Source organism: Bacillus rossius, chromosome 15 (genome assembly GCF_032445375.1).
Source record: "Bacillus rossius redtenbacheri isolate Brsri chromosome 15, Brsri_v3, whole genome shotgun sequence".
NCBI classification, from domain to species: domain Eukaryota; kingdom Metazoa; phylum Arthropoda; class Insecta; order Phasmatodea; family Bacillidae; genus Bacillus; species Bacillus rossius.
In genome coordinates, this window is record NC_086342.1 from 42655565 (window position 1) to 42672573 (window position 17009).

Below are 17009 nucleotides of genomic sequence, written 5' to 3' on the forward strand. Positions count from 1 at the left end.
GGAAATACAGCGACTTATAGCAAGCCATCTAGGGGGCAGTAATGAACACGTAGAAGACCTATGAGGTGCTTGCGGTGCAGAGGGCAGTATCTTCAGGCACACCACATTTAACGAGACTGAACGATACGGCAGCATAAAGCAAATGAGCTGGGTGACGGCGATGAAAAGGCAGAACATCTGAAAGATGCTTGTAGTATGGTGATGGTCTCTGCAGGTGCATCATCTCAAACTACACAGGTCGAAATGGCGACGTATAGCAAGTGAGATAAAGGCAGGAATGTAGAGGCAGACAGACCTGTGAGGTGCTTGCAGTGCGGGGGCGGTCTCTTCAAGTGCACCATCTCGAACTCTGTGCGAACCCCGCGTGCTTCGCACACGCCCACGCAGTACTGCTGCCACGGCTCCAGAGCCTGCACCAGCACGGGCAGCTCGCTGCAACACACGCCGCGACCGGTCTCTACTGCTCACGCACGTGGCTCGCTGCCCTTCACAGATCACTCACACACTAGGGCAAAGAGCAAAGAAGCTAAAAGCCAACCGTTTAATCTTGGCATATGTTGCTCCAAACTGTAACATTCTGGCTGAAATTGCCATAGCTTTACGTGAATAACTAAAAGTGACTCATGGTCCTTTCTTTAGTTCGTTGTTTCACAAAATTATCTTCAAGTATGGAGGCAATGCCAACGCAAGTCTGGACGACCTAAGTATGTATAATAACGTGAACAAATTTGTTAATAATTAAGTATTGTGTACTTTTAAACAATGGAAAAATACTCATGTTTACATTTCTGGTTTAACTGACAGAAAATTAAAATGCAATGTTTTGAAGAAAAAATTTTGAAATTAATTTAGGTATCAAGGTAAAAGTTTTCATTACTCATTTTCACTACAGAACAAAAACAGGTTACTTATTATTTGTGAAATATATTTGTACGTAAAAATTAATGTGGTAATTAAAAACTGATGTTATTTTTTGTCAGAGAAAAATCAAGAATAAATTGCATTGATTCAATTGAAGAACAAATAATGTAGTGTTTAGGTTTAGTGGGCATAAACTAATGAATGTTTGGAAGTTATAATAAAATTAGCTTTATTTTTTTTTTTTTTATCTCAGCTTCCTCATGAACAATTACCTAAAAAAAATTTTTAAGTTTTATAATGTTACTAAGGAACAGGTGTCACATTTGTTTTAAAAATAACATGCTTTTTACTCATTTGGCACATTATTTTTCAAATTAGTATGTATATACAATTTACATAAAATAATGTCAGTAAAAGTTAAGATTTTAAATAAGCTTTTAATTTACTTTAAAAATTTTCAATAAATTTACTTACTAATATTATCTTTGTTTTTCTTTGTTTTTTGATCTTATTCCTGTTATGGAATACTATGTGGTGTTGATATCCTGTTAACAACAGCAATTTTTTTGCTTAATTTGTGTTGTTGTCTTTTGGAGTTTTTGTTGTTTTCTTCTACAGACATACACAGTAGCGGATCCAGAGGGAGGGCTAAGGGGCTCAAGCCCCCTCCAAAAGCATCTGGGTCCACTATTGTTTTAGTGTTTGCCTTGATAAAGCCTAGCCTCAGCTGGGTCAAGCCCCTCCCAAACCAAAATCCTGGATCCACCACTGGACATACATGTGCTTAGCAATGGTGTATGTCCAAAAGCTTACATCAAGTTACTTACTAATATTATGTACGAGAAAAATGTATGTTGTGGTCAAACCACTGTTTCTCAGATAAAAATAATTTATAATATTTTTTGGATTGTTTTAAGACACATGCAGTCGTGCATAAGCAAAGGTCACGACGACACGAAGTGAGGGAGAGGGCACGCTCACCAGCCGGAGTTGCTGACGGCCATGCACACGGAGCTGAGCAGCATCTTGAGCTTGCTCTCGGAGGAGACTTGCGCGCCGCGGGCGGGCGCCAGCACCAGGAAGTCGCGCAGCCCGAACCAGCACACCACGGGGGGGGCCGGCGCCCCGGCCTCGGGGAACGTGTTCTCCAGCGACATCATGTCCGCCAGCGCCTGGCACGGCTCCGCGCTCTGGTCCCCCGGCAGGCTGGCCGCAGCATCCTCCAGACGCACGCGGTGCCTCGTCAGCACAAAGTCCACGTCTGCGACACAACCACCGCGTGGACCGACCCTTCTCATCTGCATGCCTGGCACGACTCCGTGCAGGCTGGCTGCACCCAACCTATAGCTGCACGCCACATCTGCGACATGTATCACCTCGTGTTTGTACATCCTGCACCACTAGCTCATTTCCCTCTGCTACTTTCTGCCTCATTCCATACCCACGACACTTATCTGCATTTTGAATTGCTTCTGCTCGAGCGATTTCCCTCGTTTTCATTGTTTTTCTCTCCAACATAACCTGTTTTTGCTTAGGCATTTTGCAATTAATGGCTCCAAAACAAAAGATACTAACTTTATAGTTATTCCACTCAACTTGCACCACTCAGTGCTCACTCACAAGCAAATTAAAGTTTAAAACAAGCAAATCTGTATGATACCCTCAGAGTGATAGCTCTCACTGGCTTCCATCCGACGCTCCCCACCAACGCTCATTACGTCATCACTGCAGATGTTAACCAGAGGAGTCATACGTAACGACCACGAGCGAAGTCTGCTCTACTGAGATGTATTTGCTTTAACCATGTAGCTTTCGTAGTTTACAAGTATTAATCGGAGTTGAATCCTCAGCTGAAGTGAGACTCAACCCGAGATTAAATATTCATATTCCTGTCGGAAATTCATGTCAAAATGCATAATATTGTTACGAACGCACGAGACCAGACCGCGACACCAGGTTCGGAGCTGGCTGGCGGCCCCGCAAGGCCACTGACGTCATGCGCCGTGTCACGTGCAGTTCACTGACATTACAGGGGTCATCGCTACCCCCTTCCCGCTCCACTCCCCACGCATCGCCCTGCCTCTGCACTGTTATCTATCGCTGGGCGGTGTTGGGAATTCCGCGGGCCACCGCTCTTCTGGACTGTTCGGGCGTCGTGTCGGCCCGGGATGAGTGAGGAGCGCGAACTGCGAAACTCGACAGACATTCAGTGACTTGAGAATAAACGTTTTTAAGTGCCAGTGATTTGTGATCCGACTTTTTTTAAATACAATTATTTATTATTAATGTAAATAGTAGTAATCAATAAAACTGTAATAAAACTTAATTGGGCTATCCCTTACGAACCCAGTTCTCCCCACAATATAGATGTCGAATTAATTCTTGCAGTATCGTAGAATTTACATAATAAATACTATTTGTATTTTTTTTTTATTTCTCATATTATTGATCTCTGTAAGAATCAATTCACATATTATAATGCAATTTCTAATTTGATTGTGTATTATTATGTATTTCTGAGCCTAAAATTCTTTTTTGTGCTGATAAAGGATTGAAACAAGAACATGAATCAATTGAATCCATCAATATATTAAAATTATAATTTATTAATTAATTTTTGGAATATTTTCCAAAAATTTTGGTTAGTAATTAGATGTTTTCAAGGTAGCGACCAAGATGACCAACACCATGGCGGAATCTACAATAGCTGACCAGCTGGTAATTGAAGTAATACATATTCGTTGTGTAAGTGGTGGGGATCGGTCGGTCGCCTGGCAGATGTGAGGAGGAAGGATCTGTTGCCATTTTTACAAGTGCATTCACCAGGACTCGAACCCAATACCTCCGAAGTACACGATGTAGGTGGTTTTTCTTCTTATTCAAAATTTTGTAATTTTTTCTAATTTTTATTCTTTTGCATTTACTGGTTTATAAGTAAGGACTCTGGACTCAATTGCATGAAAATGTATTATTTTATTATTATTGTTTTTAGGTAAAAACATAATTGTGATGTCAAATGTCACACACGCTGTCATATTCCAGTCGTGACGAAGGCCGAAGGTCACGTATGCGGCTCTTCAGCTTGAATAAAAAAAATTTTAAAGAACACAACCTGCTTTTAAAACTTTTGCCCCTCAGGGTTTTTAAAAGAAAAGTGTGGGAATTGTTTTTTTTTCTTCTAATTATGGGGAATTTTCCCTTGAGAATGGAGAATTTTTTTATTCATTTTGAGGAATTTAGAGGACTTTTGAGGGAATTTAAGGGATTTTGATCTCACAAATCCAGGTGGTGGACCATACTTGCACACTAGTTTCCAGAGCCAGACACATTATTATTATTATTATTATTATTATATTACTTACATGTGCAAAACATTTCTAGCTGCCAGAGATCGAAACAAAATAATTAAAAATCTATACAACTCAATGTGTGTTTTTCATGAGCCTAGAATGAAATGTTTATTAAAAAGTTTACAACAGGCAGACATGTACAAAATAACCTTTATTAAAAATATGTACAATGATATTATGTTAGTTAAAATGACATCCGCTTCAGTAGCGCTCGGCTACTCGTCGGTTGAGTTTGGATCCCATCATGGAATAATAATCAACACACAAATGACAATTAGGCCAGTGGAAAAAAGCATAATAAATCTTGGGGTGGAAAACAAGAAACAATTATAATATATTCAATATTCAGAAGTACGGGCCATAGGCCCGGCAGAAAGAAGCCACGTAGAGAAGGGCAAGGGTGCAGTACCTGGACAAAGTCGAGATATCGCACGACGAGGCTGACACAGGTGATACTGGCCGTGAGCTTCAACACGTGATGTAACTTGTTAAGAATGACACCGTGGTGCATACGACACACCGTAACATGTCGTGCAGTGATGATGGCACTTGGAACAAGAGTAAATATTAGAGCTATATGTACCTATGATGAAGATTCTCGGTGAGACTGGCTCTAATACACAGGTGCAAATTGCAATACGTAACACGCGGTCAAGACATAACGTGGTGATGCTGACCCAATCACAAGGATTTCGAGAACTGAAGATGGCACATTTAGAGACGAGCACTGCGGTGCAGGCGACACACAGAGAGAACACCAACTGGTGAGCACGACACAGGTTGAATTAAGTGTGGAAGTAGAGACGTGTGATAAGGGTGGGGAACAAGGCCGCCGTGGTGGTCATCAAGCTTTACGACATTTTTGGTGGCCATTTTGGATTATATCATTTCTGGTGGCCATCTTAGATTACATCATTTCTGGTGGCCATTTTGGAATGTGTCATTTCCAGCAGCCATCTTGGATGACCTTAACCTTTGACCCCAGTGGCCATATTGTATTACACCATCTCCGGTGGCCATCTTGGATAACTTCGTTTCTGGCAGCCATCTTGGAACCAAACACGCCACTCCTGAGTTACACTTTTCGTTACAATGGTATCATCATCAAGCCCCCCACTCCAGCAAGTGGCAACTTCCATTGTGACGACACCATCGAGCGCCCTACTCACGTGCGTTTCACATTTCATTTTGGTGGCATTGCCATATTGATTTTGTTGGAGAAAAACATCTAGGATTTTCATCATGATGGTGGAAACAGCAAACTTGTTTTCATCTAATGGATGTCGCCATTTTTGAATTGCTCTTCCTCCTTCAAGTAAGGTCAATTTTCTATTTCCTACTAGTGTTGTTATAAACCATACAGTACACAAAAATCAACAAATTTTTAAAAAAATATTTAAATTTTTAAAATCCTCTGTCATTTTGTTCATGATAACAGCTGTGACCACCATATTATTTTCATTAAGACATAATTATATTAATATTTTATACCTTCTACAAGACCAATTTAAGTATGATTTTTTTCAGGAATGTAGGTTAAATATTAAAATAACAAACTATGTTGGTAAAATCTTATTTATTGAACTATATTAAAACCAGATTTTGTACGATTTGTTACAGCAAGGTGCTGGGCTTGGGACTGACTGAGACATGGGCTGCATTAGGACACTCGGTGGAATGCCAAATAAAATATAAAAAATATATATATTCTCCAAAAACAAAGAAAAAAAATGAGAAACACCAAAAAAAAAATCTCAAGAGAAAACTATATATAAAAAAAACAAATGTTGTTATAACAAAATAAATAAAACTTCCCTACCATGAACACATCAAAGCCATTCTTAATTTTATTTAACTTTCTATATTTGTCTAAAAACTTTTTTTGAAACAAGCTTTTACGTAACAAAAAATTAATGCAAGGCGTGGAACAAGGGTTTAAAGTAAAAAATAAAATTACTTTTTTTAATTAGATATATCAAATACGTAACAATTTGTTGTATAAATCCTAAACTTTATCTAAAAATTTTTGCTGAAGCAATTTTTGATGAAATGAATTATTACAGTAAAACAGGGATTGAAATTTAAAAAAAAATTAAACACTTCCTTAGTTTAAGATTTGTTCTTATTTATTTCAAACCATCTTAATAATATCATAAACCTTGGTGTTATACGAGCAGGTTACTAGTGCAAGGGATGAAAAATAGTGTTGAATGTGAAAAAGTATTATAATTACTTTAGTTGGCATAATATGAAATTTGTTCTAAGCTTTTCAATGCTGGATGCATTGAGTTAACAAACATTTGTATTATTTTCACTGCATGGAAAATGAGAAAATGTTTATTCAATCACTTTATAATATTGGAGAACATAAAGATGCTATGTACATTGAGTTCTTAAAATGTTCCAGAAGTTTATAGAAGTTTCAAAAATATTTCCAGTATAAATAGGCACTACTAAATCAACTAAATCAACTGTAGGCTGTGCAGAAAGGGATTTTTTTTTATTTGCAACATAGTTTACACCAATTCATCAACTCGCACCAGCTATTTACAGAGGAAACACTTAACAGTTAAAATTTTTAAAATACATTTGTTTAGTAGAAAGTCTTGTCATACAAGCAACATTTAGGAACTTGTGATTTACAGTGGGCATAGTGGAAACCTTTAAAGAACTCATCACACTTCTCAATTTGGTTTCCATGTATCTTGATAAGTCTGTTAAAAGATAGGCCTTTTCCTTGTTTACATAGATTAATTATTCTTGCTCTGCACAATTCACTGATAATAAGTTCCTGTTTGTCTCCGAGGACGTACACAGCATTTTCTTCATGGTCGAAAAGTTCCAGTAGCACAGATTTCACTTGATCATAGTCTACATTACCATCATTCCATAGGAGGAGGTTTAGGTATACCATCTGGTCCTGTTGAAAAAGTTGATTAATTATAGAGTTTTAATGCTCCAGAGAACCAGACTTTTTGAAATGTTAGTCATAGGGATGAAACTATTAGTAAAGTATAAAGTGGGTAAATAAATGTTTGAGGGTGGAGTAACATAGTTTGCAATGATACAAGGTTGTTTATAACTAGATCATTGACCTTAAGAGAGAGAGAGATGTTGATTGTAACCCTTCCTCATGATTTGTATGTGATTCCAGAATTTTTTTGGATTCAGTTTAATTTTGGTTATTAATATTCTGCAACCCAAATATTTTATTTCTTGATAAGAGTAGTTTTGGAACTCAACGAGATTGTGAAAGTAAAGAATAATAAAAGAGATTTCTAGTTTTTTTTAATATAATTTATGAGTTTTTTTTTATTTTCCATTTTAATGACTTGATGAGTTGATAGGAGAACCAATGGGGATATTTAGATGTAGTTTTCACAATAGTATGAATATACAAATGTATAAAATGATTCATTATGGATGTCAAATGATCGACCATAAAGTTAACATCACAAGTACCCTATTATTAATAGGTGACCAATCATGTTCTTTTAGAGCATTGTATAAACCAAGATAATCACTGGCCCTGCCCTGGTGAAACTTCACTTGTATAACTACACAAGTGTAACATCTTGTGAATCTGATGCAAGTCGAGGAACGGACATGTGAAACAACCATGGTGCTGCCATCTGTGGCGGATAGTGCAAACCAAAATTCACATAAACAAACTTTTTTAGGGGAAACATTTTAGTATTATCTGTTTAATGAATTTTTAGCCAAATTGGCAGTACCTATTTTAATAAAATTTGTCAAATATCAGGCACACAGCCAGAGTTAAGTATTTTTTTCAAGTCTTTTTCCCTTTTACCAGAGCCATTTCATTAGTTTAAAATTTAATCTGCAAATAAAATGATTCAAAAGTCATTCTAGCTGCTACCATAGCAAATTCTAGTGGCGAGAGCGTATCTTAAGTGTGATTTGCATCCAGAAATGGGTAAATATTTACAATCACGGTAGATGCCAAAAAAAATGCTAAAAATCCGAAAATACTTTTATTCTATGCTCTTTCACTTCCTCTTTTCAAATCAACCGGCGGAGATAAGAAATTCCAAATACTTTAGGAGATATCGAATTTTTTAATTTCATCATATGTAGAGTCGCTGTAGATGCCAAAAAAAAATGTAAAAAATCCTAAAATACCTTTATCATATGCTCTTCAACTTCCTCTTTTCATTAAAAGCGGCGGAGATATAAATTCCAAATACTTTAGGAGATATCGAATTTTTTAATTTTGCAATACAAGACCTGTGGAACCATTCGAGCGGCGCCATTTTTGTTATTTTGCTGTGTGTTCGTGAATACGTGAATCGTGAATGCGTAATTAATAAAATGGTTGATTAGGTCAGGTCAGTTACATTATTAATACTTTCAAACTTAGCCGACATTAAAAATTATTTTGTGAATTAATTTTAATGGATGTTTAGTTTTAAAATATTTATAATGTAACTGACCTGACCAAACAAACCCGGACAGAGGGTGAACAGTAAACTAAAATGGTCGATTAGGTCAGGTCAGTTACATTATAAATACTTAAAAACTAAGGTGATATTAAAAATAATGTGAATTAATTTTAATTATTCTTTAGTTTTAAATTATTTATAATGTAACTGACCTTACATAACAAACCCGTAACAAAGGATGTACAGTAACAACTCACGTAAATTTTTTTTGTTACCTATTACTTGCGCAACAATATCAAAATAACAAATAAGACTTTAAAAAAAATTAGAAACGTTAAAAACTCACGTAAGTTGGAGGCGGTAATTAAACACCGTTTTAAACAATAATTGAACTAAATAATCACGTATTAGTTCATTTGAATTCTGGCCTATCACGAACAATCACGTGACATCATTATCCAATAAAAAAATAGATACTCGTACGTAAACAAGAAACAATGGTACACGCACGCCACAGGAATGCGCTGGTTTTGTGCTGAAATTTAAAAATTCGATATCTCCTAAAGTATTTGGAATTTCTAATCTCCGCCGCTTTTAATGAAAAGAGGAAGTTGAAGAGCCTATAATAAAGGTATTTTCAGATGTTTAGCATTTTTTTTGGCATATACCGCGACTCTACATATGATGAAATTAAAAAATTCGATATCTCCTAAAGTATTTGGAATTTCTTACCTCCGCCGGTTGTTTTGAAAAGAGGAAGTGAAAGGGCACAGAATAAAAGTATTTTCAGATTTTTAGCATTTTTTTTGGCATCTACCGCGATTGTAAATATTTACCCAGAAATGTAGTTGAAAACACAATGCTAATTTATTTATCATGCTCTGAATTATTTAAAGAATTATACATTAAATTTTGTGTGCAAGTTTTGTATTACAAGTGTAATTATAACTTGAAAAAATATGAATTTGCTTGTTACCGACGTTAGATGTGACATCACTGGCGAGTTCTGAACCACTTGATAAAATGGTGAACTACTTGTATCACAATGAACTGTTTGGGAAGAAATAAACATTTTAGGAAAATAAATAAATTGGAAATCCGAAATTGTATTTTTAGAAACGTGGCTTAGCTACTGATTTAAAAACTATAAAATCGTCAAAATTCACTAATTCTTAACTATTTACCAATAATTCCATATCCGCCAATATCAATAGCTTATTACCTGCGAACGAAACCTTCTCGGATGTTATTTCCCAATCATTTTTGCTCAAGTCACCCGACTTGAGTGGTGGACCTCTCTTTAGGTTTGATAACTTCCAGTCGTGTATTACTTCTTCTAAACGTGAAATAAACACTTCCCATGCCGACGCGGTTGTGAAATCACACTGATAAAATTCTTGCTCTTCAATTTCTTCGATCATTGTGATACAATAACAATACTAATCATGGAACCATTTGAGAATGTGTAATAATAGCTACAATTATTGTTACTTTTAAAATCGATTTCACAATCCCTCCTCGGACTCTCGCACAAAATTCATTTAAGTACTTCTCAAAATATAAACACAACCATGACCAAACACTTTCAGAAAAATAAAAACACCTGCGCAAAAAATAACATAGACCACAGAGGTAAAACCTAGGCCCATGGCCTAGGCCAGACAGGTAAGCAACACTATGTTCGCGATGATCGCTATGTTTGCAATTTCATTTCATTTTATTTTGTCCAGTAAATACAGTATATATGTTTTGCACATCACCGCATTGGACATGTCTATTCAATTATTTTACAATTTATTTACAACAAATAATTAATTTTCACAATATAAAAACAAATTACAAATTGACATTATAAATAACAAATTTATAAATAACACAAAAGTACTAATATTTAAAACACATTTTGCTAAAACTTATAAAATAATCATCTTATAAACTATGTAAATTTACTGGCATAAAATTCTTCTAAAAAATAAAAGAATGAGGTTTTAAAAATTTTCTTGTGTGAAGTTATTTCTGTTTTTAAATTAGCTAACCCAATATAACTAGCCATATGCACTATTAAAAGAAAATATAAATGTAGATAACCTTATTTAACAAACCATGCCGTCACCCGACCTCTGTGAAAAGGTCCGGGGGGTACCTGATGGGCGCTACGGGCGTCGCGATGCTCTTGTTGACCGGAGGGGCGCCAGGCTAGCAGGCTGCTAGGCCGTTGGTGTGGGGTCGTGGGTACTCTGCCCCCGCGTGCCCCGCCAGGTACACGGCTTGGATGTAACCTGAATGGTTCTACCTTGACTGTGAAGGCCGCTCGGCCGTGTGGAGGACGGGAGATTACGGAAAATGATATACAAGTTGGCGAGAATACATTTAATTTGGGAGTTTCACCGGGGGTCCATGTGGGTACACGGTACACTCTACACGTCCGCTCCGCGGTTCGGTCCCGCTACAAAAATTCTCACCAACACTAAACACAACACTACGTGACAATGGTTACTGCGGCAGTCTCGCGGGACGTGGGTCGAAGCTCGCTGGAGACGGCCAGCACCCGAAAGTTAACGGGTGCAGGGGGGGCTCTATGAGCGGGCTCCTAAATTCGGCGAAACACTTATGTGTGTGCAGCCGGCAGGCATATGCACGGCGTCCTTAAGTATAAACACTTTCGCTGGAGTCGGCCAGTACCGTACATTCAATGATACGATACGTAGCGCGGTATCACACTGAAGACGGTCGGGATAGGCCCGGCTCCGTAAAATACGCGCCGAGTCTACGTGGGCAGCGGTGAATTAATAAAAGGTTTTACATTTAGTTCAGAATAAAATAATCAAAGAAAGAAAACTTGTATGCTGCCCACGGACACACGTCTGTTCCCGGCGCGGAATAGTGGAGACTGCCGAACATGGCCGCCTCGCAAGGAAGAGAAACATTCTCTTCTTTGTGAGTCGGCGTCAAAAAACTTATATTAATTGAATTTACTCTATTACCAGTTAAAACATGTTCCAGGTGCCCAATTAAAATGTAGCACCTGGTAATTGGGTGCTTAAGGCTTAACAATGGTTTTAATGTATTTAATAATTTAAATTGTGACATCAAGTTGGCGAGTGTAAATTTACTAACATATTGTCCCACTGCGAATTGTTTTAGAGGGATTTCTCCTATTCTGACTTGATCATAGTCACAGGCATTTTAATTAAGGCCAGTGGCCGCGGTGACTGTTAATGAGGTTTGTTGTCTGCGTGTACTCGCCCGGAGTGGCTACGACGCACTTATTACATGTCGGGTAATTAGTAATTTCGTACTTATGGCTTTTCCCTTAATTGAATTATGGGTTCGAGCCTCCGAGGTTCCGTACCTTTAAATTTCATTATGTCTATTAGGGTCACGCCCGAGGCGCTCGCCTGACTCAATCCGGCTGGGCAAGGGGCGCTCTCCGAAAACGGGATACGGTACTGGCAGTGCGGAGCACGGGCTTAACGGCCATGGTCGGTACGACAACCATCCACACGATTTTAAAAGTATTTCAGAACCACAACAGTTTCTTCATTTGGAAAAAAAATCGAATTTCCAAAGAACAACAAACTCTCAAAACTCTACATATTGGAATTATTGGAATTCCCGGCGGCAGCAGAGGAGGTGACGGAATAATTTCGACAATTTTTAACGTCTTTTGGATACCTAATTCCGCTAGCGAGTGTTAAAAAATAGTCTTTAGCATGTCGCGGCCTCGTCTCTGGTGATGATGTGGAGACGGGGTGGACGTCGCTCGGTCGTTGTGTTGTTTGCCCGGTGCCAGCTCTTGGGTAGAGCAGCCTCACACTCTGAGGCAGGAGTGGACTGTTCGGCCCAGTGCAGCTGACCGAGGACGTGCGGACAAGGAGTAGCTAGCAGGAAGATTGGGTGTAGAAGAGAGGATGCCCGCGGTCTCACGAAGAGTCGCTAGCGGAAAGGATGGAAGTTGGAGAGAGGGATGCCCGCGGTCTCACGAAGAGTCGCTAGCAGAGGATTGCCCGCGGTCTCACGAAGAGTCGCTAGCGGAAAGGATGGAAGTTGGAAAGAGGGATGCCCGCAGTCTCACGAAGAGTTGCTAGCGGATAGGTGCGAGAGAATGAGAGAGAGAAGGAAAGCCCGCGGTCTCACGAAGAGTCGCTAGCTGAGGAAAGGAAGATGAAGAATTCAAGCCAATGATACCACATTTGCCTGAGGTAACATTTATTCTCCCAGATTGGCTAGGAGAGAGGAAAGCTGTCTAGGCAATTTTTTTTTTCCTAGCCTAAGTTAATTCTAAGTGTGTAGGGGAGGGTCCAGGTTAGGGGAGGACCTAAGTGTGTCTCAGGCCGAAGCCTATACACTCTACCATGCGGTGTTTTTAACCATGCAGGACAAGGGCGCGTGCATCTTGTGCTTATTGGGGTTTACTGGCCAGCCATGGCTGCGATTGGCGTCATGACTGACGCCCCATTAGTCGCCTAGCTTAAAGCTAGCTAATGTGACCCAGGTAAAACCTGCATAGACACAGGGAAAACCCTGGGCCGGTTCATGCGGGGATCAATTAACATGCATTACGCAAGCAGGTAACTACTGGACAAGAGGAAGAAGGGTCCAGGTAAGAAGATTTGGAGGGGCTGAAAAATCAACCTTGGTGGTGTTGGGAGCTTGGGTCTTGCGGCCCGCATTTAAGTTGGGAGCTCCTGGGTTATTATTAGCCAGGGGCGCATGCACCCCCAGGGGCTGGCGACTTTACGTCAGCCCAGCCACAGCTGCCCAGGCAGCCACAGTTAAGACAGAGTGGGCAGACGAGCCAGTAAACCGGCTCGAACTGTTGGCTCTCGGAGCGAAAGGCAGCCTGACGTTGCGCCATCTTCATCTTCCTTCTTCAGGTCAACAGCAGTACTTCTCAAGCCAGGGTGGGGGGAGGGACCCAACCTCGCCACCCAAAATCCCCGAGACGGTTGAAGGTCGCGCCGCTCGGGGCTACTGCTGCCACACCTACAGCAGCCCCAGCTGGAGGTTCCTGATGTCTTCCTTCAGAGTTCCGATGCATTTCAATTCCGTTGCGCGCGCAGCAGTTTACAGCTCCGCAAGTTCCAGCCCGTAGTTCGTCTACACTTCGCATTTTTTCAGCACCTCGAGCTCCCCTGCGGGCCTTCGCCGACGAAGCTGCTTCCTGCCACGCGCCGAGCTGCATTCAGGCTACCTTTCACACCGACAGCCGTGATAACGACTCCACAGGCCGGCCATTGGTCCGCGAACTGCTATTGGTTATTCACAGCCACCCCAGCGAGATTGCAACTCTCGAGCTGGGCTCCCGTATCCGCCACCCGCGGGATGCGGTCGGTAGCAGTTGGCGCTGCTAGGCCGCCCCCAGCACGCACACAAAACCCACACGCACTGCCAGCCTTCGGTTACCCAACAGCCCGCGAGAGAGATGCGCACGCCCCGAGAGACGACCACCGACACTGTCTAGGCAATTTTTTTTTTTTTTTTTGTACAACAGCCCCTCCATGCTGAAGTCAGTCTCGCACAACCGAAGTGATTGCGAGCCCTCCTGACAAAATGGGAGTGATTTTACGGGAGGTTCCTAATACATTCCAGGCCGAAGCCTATACGCGTTTCGTAGAAAGTAACAATGGCCTGAGCCCTCCCTCACTCTCGTGGGTGAGGACTCATTGGCCCGCGTGCGTCTAGCGCTAGAATAAGGCTGCAGGGGCGCGGCAATTAGCGCCCCGGCAGCCATAGGGAAGTTGCAAAGTGGGATGGCTACAGTAAACCAGCGAACGCACTGGAGGAAACCTGTAGCCCGATTGTAAACGCGGTTCGCGCCCGGCAGACCGGAGAAGGCGGGAGCCAGGAATATAGGATAGGTTTGGTGCCTCTGCGACAGGGATATGTGTCGCAGAGGCATTTGTTGCGCCATTTAGGCAGTTGAGGCAGCAGGCTTGCCGAACGTCGTGTTGGTTTGCCCCGAGATTACTCAAGGGCTGCGGTTTGATTACCGCGACCTGCAACAAAGAACTCTTAAACTAATACTATTAGCTAATTTTTTTTTTTTTAAGTTTGCTGCCTTGTCCAGGCACTGCGGTTGGTGTCTCTGGGTGGGGGTTAATTGTACGTGAGGAGCAATAGGTGCTAGTTTGTGCTCTGTGGTGAAGGATTGGGCATAGGGTGGGGGGTCGATTAGTTAGCGAAAAAACATACATATTAACACTAAAAAGTAAATTATATAATCGATTTATCACTGTAAGCACTCCCGAGGCATAAGCCATTATTAGGTGAGGGGATTTGGTGCGAAACAGAGCGAATCTGATGAGCAGGCACTATGGTTGTTGTCCATGCGAGTCGGAGCCAGGTGATTCGTGAATGAATCGGTGTTTGTCAATTCAGTGTGCCAATTCGTGTCGGCTGAAAGTAGTGGTGTGAGCAGGTGAAGGTTAATTTGCGTATCCATGCTTTTTGTCGTGTAACTTTCGCGGTGGTGCGCAGTGTGTGGTCCGTCTTGCGATTGAGCTGCGAGGCGGAAATGTGGAGTGGTGTAGTTTATGCATTCATGGTGGCTTCGGGACGAGCAGGTGCTTCGGTCTTCGGTGTTTCCACTTTGCTGTAGTGTTGTACTGTCCTAGGGCACGAATGAGTGGATTTTCGTGGTCTGGAATAGATTTGTAGAATTTCTCTGCTTGTGCTTGAATTGCTTCTCGTACTGTGTTAATTTTCAGTTCCCTGTGTAGTGGGATTGTCGGCACGTAGCGCGGGACTTTAGCTATGCGTCTTAAGGCTTTATTCTGTGTCAGTTGTAACTTCTTGAGGTGTTGTGCAGCTGCGTAGCCCCACGCTGGGGCTGCGTACGTGAAGATTGGGCGTATGCATGTCTTGTAGAGAAGAGTGGCAGTGTGATGGTCTAGTGTGCTTCGTGGACCTAGCAGTGGATAGAGCTTCGCCATGCGGGCGTATGTTGCCGCCATTTTGTTCGAGATGTGGAGTTTCCAGGTCAGCTTCGAGTCCATGAAGATGCCAAGGTATTTTACGCTGGATTTGAACTGAATGTCTTCGCCGAGGAGGTGTAGTCGGTGTAGGCGTTCTGGTGCTCTGCGCCTGGTGAATAAAATCGCTTCTGATTTACTTACGTTGACAGCTGTTCGCCATTTTGTCAGCCATTTTTGCACAAATTGTAGTCCTTCCTGGAGTTTGCGGACCGCAAGATACGGCCGCGTGGAGCTTGCGAAAATCATGGTGTCGTCTGCGTAGCAGGCCGTGTGTGCTCTGACAGGAACAGGCAGGTCGTGTGCATAGATGTTGAATAGAACTGGGCCAAGAATTTTGCCCTGTGGTACACCTGCGAGAATCGGCTTGTTGGTGGATTCTGCGCCGGGGAGACTTGTGTAGAATGTCCTGTCTGTGAGATACGATGCGAGGAGCTGTATGTAGCAGTCTGGTAGAGTGATTTGATGTAGCTTGTATAGCAGCCCCTGGTGCCATACTCTGTCGAATGCTTTCTCGATGTCCAGGAATGCTGCGGCGGTGTACTGCTTCTTGTTAAACGCAGTGGTGATGTGCTCGACAATGCGGACGAGTTGGTGGGTGGTGGAGTGGTGTGCCCTGAATCCGAATTGCTGGTCCGGGATGGTGTGGTGTAACTTCAGGTGTGCTTCCAGGCGGGACAGTAGCACTTTCTCCGCCACTTTGGAGATGGTGCTAAGTAGGCTGATCGGCCTGTAGTTGCGGGGGGAGGTGGGGTCTTTCCCAGGCTTTGGAAACAGTATGACCTTGGCTGGTTTCCAGAGTGCTGGCCAGGTGTGTGTAGTGAGTATGCCATTGATGCAATTGGTGATGGCATTGATGGAGTGGTCCTGGAGTTGCTTCAGGACGATCGCCTGTATGCCATCGTCCCCAGGTGCTTTTCGTGGCTTCATGTGTTTAATAATTCTGGCAACTTCCCTGTTGCAGGTTGGTGCTGGTATGTCTTTAGGTGGTTGGTGTAGCAATTCCCTGAGTCGCTGTGACCTGGAGACGAGGGCGTGTCGTTGGGGCAGAAGGCTTGCTGGAGTGTGTCCGCGAGAGTGTTGGCTTTGTCCTGTGGTGTATAGGCAGTTGGTGAGTTGGTGTCCCCAGTCTGGAGAGGGGGGACATTCACATTTGATTTAGTTAGGCGTTTGGTCATGTGCCAGAGTGTGTTGTCACCAGAGCAGAGGTCCGCTACTGTGGTGTCCCATTCTGTGGCTCTGTGTGCAGCCAATTCTGTTCTTATGCGTTCTTGTAGGCTGTTTACTTCTGTCTTGTAGGCTGGAAGACGATGGCGCTGCCACAGGCGGCGTGTGTGGTTGCGGGTGGTGATGAGTGTTACTATGTGTGCTGGAAGAGTGTATCCGGTTGTCTTCGGTGGTTTCTTCACGGGGATTGCAAT

The 17009-nt window shown here is 41.8% G+C and overlaps 1 protein-coding gene across 2 annotated transcripts in view; it reads right to left on the minus strand.

Annotated features, from left to right (window-relative positions):
* LOC134539496 (rab3 GTPase-activating protein catalytic subunit) overlaps positions 1 to 10254 on the minus strand; it is a 161007-nt gene extending 150753 nt beyond the window's left edge. For both annotated transcript variants that reach the window (XM_063381572.1, XM_063381571.1), the window contains exons 1-3: positions 9837 to 10254; positions 1843 to 2122; positions 296 to 432 (exon numbers count right to left, since the gene is read on the minus strand). In XM_063381572.1, coding sequence (XP_063237642.1) covers positions 296 to 432; positions 1843 to 2122; positions 9837 to 10035 — 616 coding nt within the window. In that variant the 5' untranslated portion in view covers positions 10036 to 10254. The remainder of the gene's footprint in view (positions 1 to 295; positions 433 to 1842; positions 2123 to 9836) is intronic.
* Positions 10255 to 17009: the final 6755 nt, after the last annotated feature.